This window comes from Patagioenas fasciata, chromosome 2 (assembly GCF_037038585.1).
Source record: "Patagioenas fasciata isolate bPatFas1 chromosome 2, bPatFas1.hap1, whole genome shotgun sequence".
Classification (NCBI taxonomy): domain Eukaryota; kingdom Metazoa; phylum Chordata; class Aves; order Columbiformes; family Columbidae; genus Patagioenas; species Patagioenas fasciata.
The window spans coordinates 79,870,370-79,889,006 of record NC_092521.1 but is presented as its reverse complement, the minus strand read 5'-3'; the positions used below and the strand labels follow the sequence as shown (position 1 = coordinate 79,889,006).

At 39.2% G+C, this 18,637-nt stretch overlaps 1 protein-coding gene across 1 annotated transcript in view; it reads left to right on the top strand.

The window, feature by feature from the left end:
- The first annotated feature begins 416 nt into the window (after window positions 1-416).
- Window positions 417-18,637, top strand: part of MARCHF11 (membrane associated ring-CH-type finger 11) — a 35,062-nt gene continuing 16,841 nt past the window's right edge. The window contains exons 1-2 of the mRNA XM_065831966.2: window positions 417-1,641; window positions 2,809-2,964. Coding sequence (XP_065688038.1) covers window positions 1,336-1,641; window positions 2,809-2,964 — 462 coding nt within the window. The 5' untranslated portion in view covers window positions 417-1,335. The remainder of the gene's footprint in view (window positions 1,642-2,808; window positions 2,965-18,637) is intronic.

Sequence of the window (18,637 nt, the reverse complement as noted above, 5' to 3'; positions counted from 1 at the left end):
AGCAGCTGAGCTCATCCAGGTACACCCTGATCTTGAGACTACATATGAAGCAGCCAGGGAAGAAGATGGGTGATTTCATCACACTTGGAATCTAAATGTGGCTATGGAAGAGCATATGGCTTGACAATCGTTTCTTGAAGATTTTTTTTTTTCTTTCTCTTTCCCTGCGCAGACAGTTGCTGTCATTTTCACGAGATGAAATGTGCACTGGTGTTATACTTGATGCTGAAATTCACACATACTTTCCTCTAGCAGCCTCAGCCAAACTTCAAAGAATTTCTAACCACCGTGGGTTGTTTTTTGTTGTTTTTTTTTTTTTAGAACATCTTTGATCATGATGCTTTTAGCAGATTTAATTTTGAAAATGAGGTGATGTAATGAATTAAAAAACAAAACAAAACAAAAAACAAACCAAAGCCACAAGAGCCTAGGAGGACTACTGTTTCACACCTAAAGAACAACTGTTGAATATTGGTTCTATTCAGCTTTTAGAAGTGCAATGTTTTGCAACAGAACGCCCCATGAAGTAAAAAGATCTGTAAACGTCCCTTTTTAAAAGGTCCGGCACTGGGGCGCCAGGGTCGAGGAACTGCGTGAGCGGTTTTGTGCAGGGGCAAGTAGACCGCAACCCGCCGTGGTGGCCGAGAAGGGAGGGGCAGCGCCCAGGGCTGAGGCGTCCCGCCGACGGTGTCTGGGGAGGCGGTGCTGAGGGGCGGGACGCTGGGCAGCGGGCAGGAGGGCAGGTGCGACTCTGGCGTCCGGGGGCGGGGAAGGGTTTTCTCCCGGCTGGGCAGGCGCCGGTGTGCGGGCGCGGTGGCGGTTTCCCCGGCGCGGGGCGGACCGCGGCGCTGCGGGGCGGGCCGGGAAGGCGCCCGGGCGGCCGCGGGCCCGCGGCGGTTGCGGTGACGGACTCGCGCGGCCCCCGCCTCCCCCCGCCCGCGCCTCTGCCGTGTAACGGCCCTTCCCTCGCGCGGCCCCGGGCGTTCGGGGGCGGCAGTTGGCGGCTGGACCCGACCCGGCAAGTGCCGGAGCTGCCCCCGCTCCGCCCCGCCGGGCGCGCACACACACACACACACACACACACGCACACACACACACACACGGGCAGCCGCACACGCACTCACCCGCACACGCTCACTCACACGCACACGCCGCCGGGGCGGCTCCGGACCCGGCTGGCGGAGCGCGGCGGAGGGAGGGAGGCGGCCACGCCGGGTCACCTTCCCGGCCGCTGGCAGCGAGAAGGGCGCCCTCGCTGCTCTCTTCCCCCGCCGTCATCCTCCCCTCTGGGCCGTCTCCGCCCCGGGTGAGGGGGTGCCCCGGGCGGGCGCGGGCATGAGCTGCGCCGGGGGAAGCGTCGTTCTCCCTCCAGCGGAGCAGCAGCGAGACCCCGCCGCCCCCCTGGAGCTGCCGGCCGGAGCCGGGGAGAAGAGCGGGGACACCCCGGAGGAAGGAGAGAGCGGCGGCCCCAGCTCCGGCGAGGGCCGGAGGGGCGGCTCGGAGAGCGGTCGTGCCGAGGCGGGGGCCACCGGCGGCGACAAACCCGAGACCCGCTCGGTGTGCAGCAGCGAGAGCGGCAGCGGCAGCCACCCCGGCGGGGCCGGCCCCATCTGCAAGATCTGCTTCCAGGGCCCCGAGCAGGTGAGGAGAGCGGAGCGGGCGGGCGGCTCTCCGCGCTCAGCGCCGACCAAGCGACCACTAACACAAACACACACACACCCCGCGCCCGGCGGCAGAGGCGGCGGGGCCGGGCGGGCCGGCGGCGGGGAGCGATCAGCACCAGGGACAGAGCTCTTCACCGCCGGCCCGGCTCCCGCCGCCGTTCCCCCGGCCAACGGACCCGGGGCGGGAAGGCGGCCCGAGTGCCGCTGCCCGCTGCCGGGGGAGGCCCCGCGGCCCCTCGCAGACAGAACAACCTTCCTCTGTAACGGCGGCGACGTCGCTGCAGCGAGCCTCAGCTGCGGTACGAGGTGGTTGTGAGAAACGCTTGAGGCAATTCTGAGTCGGCGCAGAGCTTTAGGAAAATTCGGAGGTTTGCCACGGCTGGCTTGCACGCCGTAGGTCTTCGTGCCATCAGGCTCGCTGTCTCTTCCCTTAGGGACTCTGAACAGTACGAATTTCTCAGGTTTCTATTAGACTTTAAAATGAGAGTGTCAGCTTACAGGTAATGTTGAGAAGACCTCCAAGGATCTGTCACTACATTGCTGGGCACAATATAAGCAATGGATTCATAAGTAGCATTTTATAGCATGTCTTGTATTTTAGCTAAAAAAAAAAAATCTCAAGGAAAGAAGAGAACGGCTGATTTATATAATATAGAAATATGTGAACTATTGGAGGAAATGTTTGGTTAACACTATTTGAGGTCCTGCCTGACAGCTGGCTAGCTGGACAGTGGAGAGCCCTGCTCTAAGAGCACTGTGCTCTGCAACATCACCCATTTCTTTCCTAGTGATGACAGCAAATGACTGTTGGAGAAATGCATCCAACCACTTTTGGTACCATTTGAGGTATTTGAAAGGGCTAATGCTATTGTTGTTTGACACATAGTAATTGTTCACTTATTTCGCGTATGTATAGACACATACATAGACAGTTACAGTTATCTGTCTTTGACTCATTAGAAGCACTTTGATATTTTAAAGGTAGTTTATTTTTTGAGAATTTTTATAGCAAAAAAATACATGCTTTTTCATGTATTGAAATTGAGACCAGTTCATTGTTACAAACCTGTAAATATTTTGGTATTGACTATACGTGTACATCAAAGATAGCTTTAAAATGAATGTTTCTGTACTGCCTTTTCAGGGTGAATTGTTAAATCCTTGCCGCTGTGATGGGTCAGTACGGTACACACATCAGCTTTGCCTGTTAAAGTGGATAAGTGAAAGAGGGTCATGGACCTGTGAACTCTGCTGTTACAGATACAATGTTATAGCAATTAAAATGAAGAAGCCTTGCCAGGTAATTTGTTTGTTAAAAAAAAATGTCTTTACATTTTGAAAACAATGTTTATGTCAATGGTTTTGGAAAATATGGTGGAAGAGCCTATATGCTTTACCAGTTAGCACTTGCACCCACTTGAAATTAGTTTTTAAGACCAGTTACATACTAAAACATGTAGTCATTTGGTTCTGTTATGTTCTTCTATCTTTTGCCTTGCCATAGAGATGGTCTTCAGAGATTGTTAAATTCTGTAATTAGATAAGTAATACATGACAGAACTTTTATCTCCCTGATTCACTTTCTAAACTTCAAACATGTCTTTATAGTTTGTTAAAGACTCAGTCCAAGGTTGATTTCATTCATTCTTCAAGCTTGGGGTTCAGCAGAGAGAGGCAAAGAAAGCTTCTGTTGCCTGTGTATTCACCTACTGTAAAAAAGTAAAAGGAGGTGACTTTTAAGTTGTGGCACAATCCAGAGTAACATAACACTTGTCATGTCCACCCATAACTGTTTCAGAAGCTGAAATGTGCAGTAATATTTTTCACAGCTGCCTTTTATCAGCATCACAACATGCAGCTGGGAGTTAGAATATTATAATGGTAGCATGTTTGAGGAGATAGGAGGGGACACTCTAAGCTTTAGCAGATCTATTAGGGAAGCCTTAATACCACTTTGCATATCAGGACTCTTTAGAGACTTAAAATTCCATCCTAGAAATTTTATTTCATACATCAGAGGAACTCATTTAGTAAGATAATTGTATCTTTTTTTAGTTTTGATCTTATGAGCTCAGAGATGATGGAGCTCTCAAAGGCCAGAGCACTCAGGTCATTTTTCTCTGCCTGAGTTTGATTGGAGTTTTGTAGAAAAGACATGCTTGGATGGTAATGGCAGTTGTGTGAGCATGATAAGCATTCCTTGGATGGAGGATATCTGGAGTATTTGCTTGTAGCTGTTCAGATTAGGTGCAAGTACTTTCAGAACCAGTTGTGACTTCAAGTTTTTTTCTTCATGAATCCACAAAGGAAACTTTTTTATAAGCTTTCCTGGGTACAACCTTTACGATGTAAAAAAGTCATGGCTTTGTAAAACACTCCAGAAAATGAAGGTGGTAGATTCTGTTTCTGCACAGACTTTACCTGGTGGTTTGGAATGGGATTCTGTTTGATTCTTTTGGCTTTTTTAACCTTTTAAAAATCTTTATATCCTGTATATCCACAGCAATCTGATCCTTTTCCTAGCAAAGGTTATATCATGATCAACTGTTTGCAGTGATAGTATCTGAAAATGGTGGTTTGACAGCAAGGACTTGACACAGTTGCCTGCAAAGAGACATCTGATACCATTTGAGATGTCCCAAGGTAGCCAAAATATCTACACAGGCTAGCAGATACAACAGAAATTATGAGAGACTTCGGAACTACAGCTGTAAGCCAAGTGGAATATGGAAGGACATCTGAAATGTCATTAGACATTTCTGCAGACAACAGAATCAAGGCCCAGTTTGAAGAACAGATATTCAATTTTTGTGGAAAACAGAAGCAAAGAATAAAGTGTCAGTAGATGACACAGTAGACAATGCTTGGCCAAGCTACAATGAAGCAGAAAAAAGTTAAGAAGTTAAATGCCATTCTCTTCATGAGTTATGGTACATTTTTTGGAGGGAGGGGGAACTAGATTCATGTTTCTCCTTTGATAGCTTAAAATATACTTGATTTATTCTCAACTCTGTCTTTCATTTTTTATGTAAATTATTTAAGTCTGTCCTTTTTTTAGTGTGGACAAAGTATCATAGAAAAAGATTTCATTGACTTGTATACTCAAATAATAAGTTAGACATACATTCCTAGGGTCAAGCTGCTGACACCCAAAAGGCCACATATTTCTTTGAAGGGATACAGCACTACCTTTCTCTTTCTTCTACATTGAATCTTCCTCTTGCAGTTACAGAATCTAAAAGGAACTCCCAAAGCTACAATTGTCTGTGTATCTTTATAAGGGTGATCAGTCTTAAAATGCCCTTCCTCCACTTCCATATTCTTGACCATTTTTAACAACTCTCTTGGTGTAAGCTTTTGGACAGGTTCTGAATAATTTTCTGGACTACACAAAAGCCTTTTAAAGGTAATTTTTCAGACAGGTTTGGGAAAAAGCTAAGGGCTGGACTGTTTCAATATAGAAGAATTTATTGAGGTAGCTAATGCACTTAAGCATTCCCAAGCAAGATTTCTTGCATTACATGAAATACAGTATTTGGATGGGAGTAGTTCACCATCTCTACAACTAGTAGTCTGCCTCAATCCATGTTCTCAGAATTGTCTCTACCAATCTTTTGCTTTTTAGATCTGTGTGGGCAGTGTCATAAGAGAAAAAGGATACTGTTTACCAGAATAACTTTTTCTTAAGTGAATTGTCTGTGCAGATTTACACGAGCTCCTCAGGTTTACTTTTACCTCGTGTATTTATGGAATGTCACAATGCTCAGGGAATTAAGAAGCAGGAGATTTTTCAATGTTTTCATCCAGAACACTGGAATAGATGTGAATATTCCATTTAATATCTAACATTTTCTATGGTTTCTGTTGCTTCATGGCAGGGAAAGTAATCCCAAAGGGGGGCCTCTTTGGAGGCAGTACATTCAAGGAACAAAATTTACTATGGTAAGTGACTATTCCAATAGAAATTTTTCCAGTGTCACTTTGTATATTTCAGCAACTACTACTTAATTCACTTTTAAGAGCCCAATTCTGGAAACACATAGACCTTTAAAACAGGAATAGATCTTAAGACATAAAAAATAACAATTTAACCAATGCATGAACAGTGGTAGTTGAACACACAAACAAATCGATGATGTTTGAGCAATAGGAGGAGAAGAAATGGCTTAAAGTTGCTCCAGGGGAGGTTCAGATTGGGTATTAGGAAAAATTTCTTCACAGAAAGACTTGTCAGACACTGGAACAGGCTGCCCAGGGAAGTGGTGGAGTCACCATCCCTAGAGTTGTTTAAAAATGCATATATGAGATACTTAGTGACATGGTTTAGTGCCAGTATTGGGTTAATGATTGGACTTGATGATCTGGAGGGTCTCTTTCAACTAAAATGATTCAATGATTCTATAATTCTATGATATGACATTTCACAGAGAAATGCAAATTTGGAATATTTTTCGGTATCTTTCTCAGGATCACATCAAGAAGACATATTTAACCTTACAGTAGTCCATTAATGAAAGCATATATTGCTGTTGCTGGATTTGCTCCTTATGAAAGGGTAGAATGTGATCAAATAATAGGCAAGGTTATATTAATAACTAGAAAAAACCTCAAACTATAATGAGGGGCGATGGAACAAATATTGGTTTGGGCAGGGAGTTTTGGAAGGCTTTTGAAACAACTTAAAAAGGAGGAAGAAGCTCTGAATGTCTGGCTTGGAAACTAAACCCACTTAGAATTACATTTTAGGTGAATAAAGAGAAAAGAAGTGCAAGTAGAAATATTCTTCATGTAGGTTTGCTAAGCTTTATAATTTGTATGTATTTCCTTCCTAAAGGAAATACAGTTATTTTTTGTGCTGTTTAATTACGAAGCTGTTAGCAAATTAGTTCACTAGACTTGCAGTTAAACATGAATATACATTAAAAAATGTCAATTCTCTTGTAAGATTCAGAAATCATGTTTGAAAATGGAATATAGCTTGCAAAGGTTGAGAAAATATACTTTGGTGCTAAAAACCCATCATTTCTGTAGAAACAAGCAATACATGTATTTAGAGAATAGCCTTTTATAGACTGTTACTGTAGTCTGTCATAAAATAGTATTATGTTAGATGTTTTATATACTGTGTTTCTGTTCATTAAAATGTTATATTCTGGTACTTTAGGTGAACTGGACCTATTCCAAAAGTGATAGAGTAGGTTGGTGTGCTAATTTAAAAGCTAATTGCAAGGCAATTCAACACCTTTTCCGACATCAGGAAAATCACAAAACAGCTATTTAAAAAAAGCAAATTCTTAATTGTTGGGTCTGATTTCTTAATATAGATGCAAAAACTGAGGTTGTTCTTAATATTATTTAAGCAAGTATGTAGTTACCGGAGATGGAATGTGTCTCATGAGATCAGTGGTTTTCAGTGGCCTGAATTTTTATTATTAACATTTGAGATACTCAACATAAAACTTGCTATGTCAAACAGTTTTTGTGAATTAGCTTTGATTTTTCAAGTCACGTTAATGTGAGTAGTCCTCATGCATTTACTAGCATCAATTAGGTAAGCATGAGCAAGACTTTGTAGAAGACTGCATGTATGTATGTGCATGTTAAATTAAAAAGTGGAAAAGTGACATTCTTCAGATGCTTCAAATGGAGTGCAGTGTCCAGAAGAAATTTGTAGTGAATGTTTAGTAAAAGTTATTGCTAATGACTATGCTCATCTGGATGAAAACATTTACTTGCTGTAGGTATAACTAGGAAGGAGAAAGAGAAAAGGCTCAAATCTCCAGTTGTGCTTTTTAAACTACACTGTCTGCTAACAACAATCTACATTACAAGCTGCTGTTACATTGCCTGTAATGAAGATCCAGGAGGATACATTGTGCTATTCACTGTGCCAATGCACACAAAGAACAAAAAGGATTGTCCCAACCTTCTTGGACAACTTAAAAGAAGTTTGAACAAGAGATAAGGTACAAGTCTATGGGGGTACATAAAACCAGCGGTCTCTGTACACTAACTGTTTTTAATTATCCTTGAGTATTTGAGTAATTTCAGTGACATGCACTAGGCAGATGCTGGTGATTATGATCAGTTTTAAGTAGCGTGCGTGATGAGTTTAGTAACAAAAGGATAGCAGGGCTGTTGGAGAGGCCAGTGCTGTCAAAGTTGTGGTTTTTTTCTGTGGTGGGAAAGGCAAAGTCTATTTCCTTGTGTACTGTCTCAGAAAGATGTGAAGATAAATGAGAGACTGTGGAACTGGGGTAAGCGAGTGGATCAGGAGGAAGGATGAAATGATGTTACTGGTGCAAAGTAGAGACATTATAGAAGAAGAGAAGACAGTAAAAATTTTGCCACTGATGGAAAGGACAGAAGTGCAAAAATAGAAGCCATCAGAGAGAAAATGCTAGGGGTATAATGAATTTTATGTTGCATATGTTTTCTTTGTTTTCTTGTAATAGATGCATGACTCAGATAAAAGGAAAAGAGCTGGAAAATAAAGGCAGCAAAAGGTGTGGAGACAAAAGTCAGTTATGCTTGAGAAATACATTTGGTTAGCCATTTATATGAGAGAACAAATTTGTCATGGAGCAGGTGAGCAGGCCACTGATGCACTACTAGCATCCTACGTGCAAACTATGTGTCTATTAACATACAGAGCTGAAGGAGAGCAAAATGGACGTTACAGTGGGAAGGAGGAACAAAGCTGTAGAACTGTAGAACTTTAGAAGGGTGGAGAGAACTGGTAATTAATGACGGGTAAGAGGCAACAGGGGATGGAAGAATCATCAATACCAATGATACGAAAGTCATGAAGTAATGAAGAATAACGGCTGAACAAATGAACTGATTCTATCATGATGATGTCACAGTGGTAGCTGTGTAGGGATAAAGAAGAACTAACAACAAAAGACTAGATATAGACCTAAGTGAAAAGCTAATTAAAGCCATGAATGGCCATTTTGTTGACTACAAACACTAAACCATATTTTTAAGTCTAGTGAGGAGAGATTATATTCATATATTATAAGAGGTCAGAGTGGTTATCCGCATGGGAGCTGAAGCCATCAGGAAGGAACATGGAAGATTATAGAGTCAAGAACTGTGATTAGGAGGATCAAGTAGAAAGGAGTTCACAGAAAATGGAAGCTTGAAAGAGAGGAAGGACATTGATTTTGTTTTAGAGAGTCCCATGAAAGAACTGAAAGTGAGGAAGAAGGGGTAGTTGTAGGTCAGAACTGCCAAAAATTGGAGACCAAATGCTGAAACCTGTGATTCAGTCCAGAAGCTTGGCTATTCCTAGTCTAGTCAGGATTTTAATGTTGTATGGCAAAAATTATGCTTTCTTGCTGGTTGGAATCGATGATGGTTGAAGCAGTGATCTAGAAGGTGTAGGTAATATTTGGGATTTCTCTACAATGGTGGGAGTGTCACCAGCAGACACCTGAGGTCTGCTTTCCTGATTCTCTGTGTGCTCACGCTTTGCTAGATGGAACATTTGGTCCAAGTTGGCATCTCAACTGATAGAACTCAGGGAATCTGTTATTCTTGTCAGAGCATCAGCTACAGCATGCAGGGAGCTAGACAAGCCACTCTGGTGCTCACATCTGTCTATTTAAGATAGATTAGGCAAAGAAATAGTGATTATAGCATAGAGAACAATTTTGTACTAACACATGATTAGTGATTTTAAACTAGTTCTCATGCATTCACTTAGGCAGTTCTGTTGGACTTCTAAAGCGTATACTAAGGTAACCAAGTAACTACACAAAATAAAAAGAACAGCATGTTTCAAAAAAAAAAGAATAGCATTAAAGGTATGTAGGTGTGTGCACTTCATATGTTATTCTTTTATTTCCTGTAGCTTATTAAAAAAGCATTTGTTTTCTTGTTTATTTTGTGAAATGTGCAAGTTGTTCTCAGGGCAGTTTGATTGCTTGAGTCATGTGAGCCAACCGTACAATGTAAACTGTGCACTGTACTTGGAAAGCAAGTTTTAATTACAGTGTCATCCTGATCCAGTGGTAAGATATATAGATATAGATTTAAAAAGTATCATTGTCTTGGTGTATTAAATAGTGGGTTAACTACTTCAGGGAAAAAAGTAGATTCCTTTGAGCCTAAAATTTTCGTGAGGTGAAAGACTAGCATAAGACATGGTGCCAGGTTATTTTTCAGAGGAAATATTACTGGAATTATGAGTATAAATTATATGTTTATAACAAATCCTATTAGAAAAACACATCCAAAAATTACAGGCAGTGTGAATGGAAATCAAGGTTGCTGCATATACGTAGTTACTACTGTTTTAAATACTTAGGCTACCTAAGTAAACAGTGCAAGGCTTAAGATATGGTGTGGGACCTGCATTTGGGAACCGTTACTGTTCTTCGCCATTTTTTGTCTGTTTAATTGGATATTTTCCAATAGCCTGATCTTGTAGTCTAAATTTGATTTAATTTATATAGCGCTGAAAGATCAATGAGTTTTACAAATACAAATTTTTGTCTTTTTGTGTTATGTCCAAAATCCTGACTATTCAGGTCTTTAATTATTGTCAGAAGAGATAAGTGAAAAACACTGAAACTAAGTACTGGTTGTTTAAGCATGCTTCTTCTATTTCTTAATATGAAAACTTGTTTATAAATGATAGTGTACTGCTTTTATACCTCTTGTCTATAATTTCTTAGCTTATGCTTATTTGGCAATCTAAGTAGCCTGCCCTGGGCACCAAGTGGTGTCAGAACCTCCTGACTTATTTGTTTATTATATTAATTTTGAAACTTCTTACAAATGTTTCTTGGTTTTGAATGTTGGTCAGTTTGCACTGAAGTCTTCAGTGGTTCATCCAGATGACTGCCAGTCCTGCTAACTTACTTCTTTCTTAAATTGTTAAACTGGGGAGACAGCTTTTCAGTATGTACATTTTTTTGAATTTTTGTCCCTTATGTAGATTCATGTGTGCATGTATACATTTCAGTGAAGTTGATGGAGAATAAGCATTCCAGTTTTAGCTACATGCTGTTTCCTCTACCGTCCCCCCCCACCTCCCACTTCTGATTTTTCTGGTAGTGTCTTCCCTCCACACCAGTATTAAACTTTGCCTTATCTGTGACAAGAATATTCCCAGTATAGGAATACTCGGTATTGATACCCACAAAAACTGTATTTTTTTTTCCTGGTCTTTTATACCAAAACAAGAGCAATAATTTTAAAAAATACTTCCTTAGTAGTTTCAGAAGGTCATGAAACTTACTATCAAGATTAAATACTTACTAGCTTCATGTGTATTTAGCTACCCAGCTAACACTGGAAGAGGAATATTCCAAGCACTACAAGGATCTTGAAAAAGGCAGATTCCATAAAACTGGCATCCAGGAAACTATCTGGAGAAGATGCGGGTAAACGTCAGTATGCCTTCTCTTCTTTCATGCTAAGGAAGATCCCTCTGCTCCCTGGACCAGAACAGACAGAGAATGTACTTCTTAATAGAATACTTTATGTATCTCTCATTGCTGTTATCTGAGCAATCTGCAATTTACATTCTACTGTAACTTGTGGTTAATTCCAGCACATTGTGTTCCTCCTTGGATGACTAAATTCTGCATCTCAGTTTCAGGGCTGCTGTTTCATAGAAGAAATAGAAGCAATATGACATATTTTACTTGAAGGAATCGATGTAACAGCTGGTGTGAGTTTGCTGGCTCACATCAGAATAACACAAATAGAATGTAGGAGTCTTACACTTGCAACCTTTTCCTACACTTGCAACACTGTCCTCCACATAACCTCCTTCTTTAGTGGCTGCAGGAATCATGAGAAGCTCTAGTCATTCAATGTCACCTTCCAAAAAGGACACTTTGCTTTTATTTATATGTACAATCATGACTTAAAATCCTCCTGAGACTTAATTAAGAGAGTCACTTCCTCTTCAAGCAGCATTTACAGAGTATTGCATATCATCTAATTGTTTTCTGGATGCTTGCACCTAATAGCAGTTTGATTAATTACCGATGCCTTCTGATATTTTTTGAACTTAAGGGAAAGATCTTTGTATCATCCACTATTCAATATAAGGAGAGGGACATCTTGCAGTGCATCTTGCAGATTTCAAAATCCTCTGCTGCAGCCTGTTTTTTCCTTTCTGTAGCTTTGGGTAAAAGACAGAAAATATGAGAAATTGTTGTTTATTCTAGGGAAATGTGTCTAGTTCAGAACTTCTCCACTGAGAGTTGATATGGTTACCACATACTTAAATGTGTTTAGAAATTTGTGGAAAATCTACTGTACATTCACTTGGAAGAGTTTATGGCTGTGGGGATTTTAGAAGCTTATCTTTCCTTTGGACCTTTCCCTCATTCTTTTGTCCATGTCACCAATATAATTGCTATGAACGTAGCCACAGCAATTAGGACCTACAAGATCTAAGGACTTCAGTCTTCTAGACTAGACTCAGAAGAGAAAGCAATTTCAGTAGTTCAAAGCTGCTTTCAGATATCTTGGTGTTTATCACGTGACACAAGTGAATCTTTGCCTTCATTGTACAGCTCTCATGCACCAGGTCCTTGTGATAACCTCCAGAAGGTTCCTTTCTTCCTTGTTTGACTTCAGAGGTACAGGCTTCGAGTCTGTTTACTTTAAAATTGCCCAGCATTTCCACAGTGCTATTTCCTCTGACCCTGCATTAGCATATCTGAAGTGTGAATAAGAAGCCATGTCTTTGTTGCGATGTCACTCTCTCCTTCTCTTTAATTTTTCACTGACTTTGCTGATTAATTGGCCAAGTTATTTAAATACTGAACCATTGTTACCTCTGACATATGAATCCCCAAGGATGTGACCTTTGGTTATGACATTAAATTTGTGACTGTTTCTCTACTCTCCTCAGTAACTATGCTGACTACTAATTTTCCAGTATTTTTACAGAAGTCAGGAAGATTCTTGGGATAGATACCTGCTTCAGCAGGAATTACACTGTCTTTTTTTTTTTTTTTTTAAATTCTGGTAATCATGACTAATTCCATTCACTTTAGGGGAATCATAGAATTGAAGAATGGTTTGGGTTGGAATAGGGCTTAAAGATCATCTAGTTCCAACCCCCCTGCCATGGGCAGGGACACCTTCCACTAGACCAGGTTGCTCAAAGCCCCGTAACTAGTGAATGTAAAGAGGGGACTATTATGTAGAGACAACAAAATGTGACTGCGTTTACAGACATAAAATTGGAAAGTTTACAGAAAAGTAAGTGGTTCTTTGATAAGAGCGTTTTCCATATAGACAGCATGTACTTACCTTTCATTCTCTTAGGTGCTTCTTATATTTGAGAGAAACTGAGAATATTTTTATTTTTATATCCATATTTGTACTGCAAGAGGTGGCACATGGTTTATGTGTAAATCATATAAGCACCAGTAAGCCAAGAACAATTTATAGTTTAGAGACTTTCAAACCCGATGATATGAATGGATATTACAGTTTTTGATGTCATAACCGTTGCTTCTTGCAGTACTATGAATGCTGATGCACAGCATAACAAGTCAGAAAACTGGGTATGTTCAGTGCTCAAAAGCATCAGTTATACTGTGCAATTGAATTAATGATCTGGTTAGAGAGATATATAGAGTTTCTGGTGTAGTGTATACTATAGAGGCAACTCTTTTTTTTACAGATAGAGCTATCTTATTTGATGACACTTAGTATCTAAATTGCTACTCTCTGTAATTAAGCACTACATCTTATATATTTTCAGACCTTAAAAATGGAGTCTTATAAGTAACTGGATCATCAAAACCATGGCTACCCCAAATTATTAGAAAAAATGTGATTACTGATTCAAACAACAGTACCTAGCAGTTTGTAGTTGTGATTATGTAGCAGTACCTGAAAAAAACTAAGGCAATTGACTTGAAATTTTGCTGTTCATTAGATTTTTAATCAAAAACTTAATAATTAAAATAATTATTATTAACAGTTGTAGTACACATACATTAGTGCCTATAATTATAAATGCATTTCGCATATTTTATATTAAGTTTTAATTACTATATGTAATATGTAATTTATAAAACAAATATAATAAATAAATAAGTTAATTCTTCCATTAGACCAGATTTGCAAGCAGTGTGTTAGTTACCATATTCATTTGCACAGTCTAGAATTTTATAATTATGACTAAATTATCTTCAAGTGAAGATTTATTGCTAATTTGATTGATTGCAGAATCAATGCAATTGATTTGCTAATCTAATAAATTGCATTCTAATTGACTTTTAGAGTAGAGTCTGTCAAATTTTGTACAAGCCAGAACCTAGGACTGTCTTCTTCGTGATTACATGCTAGTAGATAATACCTTGGTATACTTACCATCCTGCCTTTTAACCCTCACCCAAGATACATGTAATCTTGCTTAGAGATTAGACAGGACAACAGCCTTACCTCTGAACTCGGGATATGTTTCTTTAGTCTTCTTGCCCTCAAAATCTGAAGTTCTCTTTGTTTTATATCTTACAGAGGAGCACATGAAATCAGGATTGTCTTTTTCTTCATGTTGTGTGTCTTCCGTGTTTTCACATGAAAATTCCATTCCCATTCTGTGAATTAGTTTTTGTTCAGGGCCAGAAGGGCCACAGGCCAGTATTTGTGCTCAGTTGTTTTCTGGTGAGGTTGTACCCTTCACTGCTGAAACACGTAACTGCCATTAGCAACAGGAAGAATACTGGACAGTGAAGGTGCTTCTTTGTGCCTAACCAAGGGGACAGAGTGGTTTTGTGGCAGAACTATTGTGAAGTCTCTAATTCTCAGCTATGAATAAAGTTGCTGCAGGATGCAGGGAAATCCAGTTGCAACAGATGGTGATGCACTAATTGATTTCGTGTCTTTGGATTCACAGGCTGCCTAGAAGCAGATAGTAGAAAGCAGTAAGTACTGTGTACTTTAAACAAAATGCTGATAATTGTTGCTTCACAACTTCTTAACTGTGCTTATCCAATTGAATTTGTTTGTACATTTACATTCCTTGGCTCTTTCATCTAACCATCATTTTGTGTTGTGCCTGGACTGGAAAAACACACTAATACCTAGCATTTTCTACCCCTTTTACCATATTTAAATGCTTTAGAAGAGTCCTCTTTCAGTAAACCGGGAACTTCAAATTCTAAAATTCCGATCATATGGCACTTCTTCCACCTTCACATAATTTATATGGTTCCCTTCCAGGAAAGACCTTTTCATGGCCTCTTTTTTCAGTGTGCAGAACCCACTGAAACAGGCCAGTGTCAGAAATAGGTCCTGATGCTTTGTACCATGTTAAAATCATCTCCATACTCAGGAGGTGATGTGAATAAAGGAATCAATCTCATTTGCTTTCTATTTGGTTCAGTGAACATCTCTGTATTGTATGGGAATTGGAAGTGTTCCAATAAATTACCTTCAAAGAGTTCTACTATTGAATATCTTGAATACCAAGCAAATCTCAGTTATTAAAATAGTATCATTAGAGGTGAAACTTTGCTTCAATTCAGGTGAACAATGGATTTGAGTTGAGGTGTCTCACAAGGGACTGCGCCAACCATTAGGGTACAGAATATGCTCAGGTAAATCCTCTATGTTCTGAAAGTGCATAGAGTAAAAAAAAAAAAACAGAGAGTAGCCAGCACTTCTTGAAAGTCCAACTATCAGATGAAGCATGAGTTTCAGTACACTAGGGTCATTACTCATTGCTCAGAGTGGTGGGAGAGAACAAACCTCTTCCGCAAAAATGCCCTGGCCACCAGTCAGTATACAGAGGGATCATATGTTCTTGATGTCTTCTCATCTATCTTATTGAAAGTGTTCAAGTGTTAATTGCAGTTCATTTACTGAGCGATTTTTTACACATCTTTAGTGAGTGCATTAATATCATAATCAGCTGCACAATCTTAACCTCATACTCAGCATTTTTTTCAGCTAAAAGTATTCAATAGATTTAGCTAGCATTTAAAAACAGTTCTTTTCCTAGGAGAGATGGAAAAAGCAACTCCAGAAACCTTTTTGATATTGTTTGTTTGTGTCCAAAGAGAAGTACAGAGTTGTATAGGCAAAACATGGTTAACGCTCTTAAACGAGCAGACAGCATGAAAATTGTTAATACCTCCTTCACACAACTGGTTTATCATCTTGCTGAGACTTACCTCCTCTCAATAATTGGAATAAATGTTAGAATTAGAATAAATGTTTTTTGTTTTATTTCTCACCTATGCACAACATGACGGTCTATGCTTGGGCTGTTTTCAGTTTAATTTTGCAGAGCAACTTTACGTTACAGAGAATGCAACAAGCATGGCAGGCTTTCATTTCCTCCTTTCATTCATATTTAATTTTCAGGTAATGCTATAAAGAGTACAGCTAGATTGCAATGAAACTCATTATTTCCAATAAAGCTGCAACAGAAATTGAACAGTTCCTACTTTAAAGTAGGAAGAGTATTTATTCACATAGGGTGGTAATTTGCATTCACTGGGTTTCAACAAATATACACATGTTCATGGAATATTCAAAATATTGCTGAACTAAGCCACTAAGCTAAACTTAAATAGTTAGAGTTTCATATGAGTTAAAAGCTGACTTGAGAATAATTCACTTTAACCTCACATATTTCTCACAAATACATCTCTACAACACACCATGACTTTTAAGTATTCTGTGTATTTATTTTGGGCAGAATTTGATCCTGGTATATTGACAGGCAATTCTTAATGAAAAGTGGAAATCAAGAATTAGAAAAAATACTATTAGGTACAAATCGGACATTTAGCAGGCTTCATATGCTTTTAGGTGTTAAGAATATTAGTTACTGTGGAATGATTCCTGGTTCAAGTATGCTCCTTATTAAAGGGCCAGCCTTTCTTTTGAGACTGTATAAATTACAATCCTTATTTTGATGGACAGAAGGAATAACAGGCAGGATTAGTATCCTTATTGTAATTAACAGGAGTTGATGTTTCCAGAAGCTCTGAATGCCTCAAAGTGGAGAGGTAGTTCATCTCCATGTACTGCTAAAAACTAACTACCCACTCTCTGTCTCTAAGAGAGTGAAAATGTTCACAAAATCCTCAGTCTTGCCTCATTCCTCTTATTTTTTTGGCCAGCAGCAAAAGAAAACAAAAAAATTTTCAGAGAAAAATCTATGTAAGACTAATAAAGTTTTCATCACAGCTCTGTTTATGGTCTCAGATCTTGATTCTGACATAACCAAAAAAAATCATAACATAAAATGTTAAACTATTCTGCTTAACAGTGAACATGCAACAAATAGTAAGACTGACAGACATAACAGAATTGGAAGATTTTGTACGTTGCTCAGGGTGTCCAGGTTTCTGCATCTACTGTACATGTAGATGTTCTGCTCAGTCGTGTACATGCAGTAAGCCAGCACTTCCAGGAACTATCAGCTAAATTGCCTATGTGGTGCGTGGGTGGATGGTATCTCCAAAGGATATGTTGTGCTTTCAGAATGTCCTAGGTAAAATATTGGTACAGTCTTCCAAGCAGACTGAGAATTTACATACAAGCCAAACTATCTGTATTCATGTGCTCTCTGATACCTGAAAAGAGAATGGACATTATGACTACAGGCACTCTATGTGTTAATAATTTATCACAATAGGTAAGCATTAATGGTGCTGCAATTTTTGTGGCTTTTTTTTTTTTTAAAAAAAAAAAAAGAAAAAGACATAAAAATAGAAGCTTATAGTGAAAAGTAACATTTCAAATGTTTGTGTGTGTACTCAAAACTATGCATTTTCTGTCCAGACTGGTCATTAAGTTAACAATATCACTGCATATAAAATAATGTAGTCACTGTGTGCTTACTGCAAAAGATGTTAGAAAACTTTATTGTCTCATCATCTAGAATACTAACAAGGAAAAGGAATAGATGTTTCAAAAATGGTTGGTTAGACCTAAGTTGTCGTGTTCTTTTGCTTCTGTAACAGTTTTATTATTTTTGCACAGATTGCAAATCCTGTTATACTTAATGAATGACAGCAGGAAAGAACTTTTTCTTGTCAGAGCTGTCTGATTCTAACAATCAGAACAATTAGAGCAATCTAACAAAAACTTTTTAAAGTCATATGATCAATACGTCTTCAGGTTAGTCAAGTTGTGTTATAATAGATCACTGCCAGTGATTTTTAGTTATTTTTATGTAAAGTAAGTGTTGCAGAATGACTAGAGGGAATGAGAGGCTTCAGTCATTGGTGTCCATAATGAGCTATGTTTCTGAGAGAACAGAGTGGAGGAACCCCGAGCAGCTCTTTGGTTTGATGTATTTTGGTGGATACAAACTGGGACAGTTGAGACAGGTACTTGTCCAGGGAGCCATAAGGAAGTTTCATATGTTCTTTATTAAGAATGTAGGAAAACCTGTATCTTCATTGCAGACATTTTTCATGTAATGCATTTGAAGTACAAGCACAGTCTCAGTCAGTACTTTTTAAATCACTTCTCTGCCATGTATTTTACAATAATCAATGGGCTTTTACACGGCAGCTCATTAAAAAAGAAAGGCAAGTTTATATCACTTTATCTCAATGATGACAGATCTTTGAATACTATATCCATCTTTATGTTAGTAAGGACATGCATATAACTGTATTAACTTTATTCTTCCACCAAAGCAATATGTTTCTTTCAATTTCTGGAAGTCTCAACCTCAAAAAATAAGAAATTATTCAGTATTTCTGTTTGACAGAGCCCTTAGAAGAAAAGAAAGGCAGTGTTTCTGGGGTCAGCATTGGAACTGCAGTGTACCATTAAGGTACTAGACTCCCAAATGATTCATGAAAGGAAGACCAGTGGTAAATAAAAGATTAAAAGACCCAAACATAATGAAGCATCAGTAGAAGAAAAAGTGTAGGAAGATTTCAAGGGGCAGACAGTATGACATTAAAATCAGAAGCATGAATTATGTTTTGTTTCTGAAAGCATAATTTTCAAAGGAA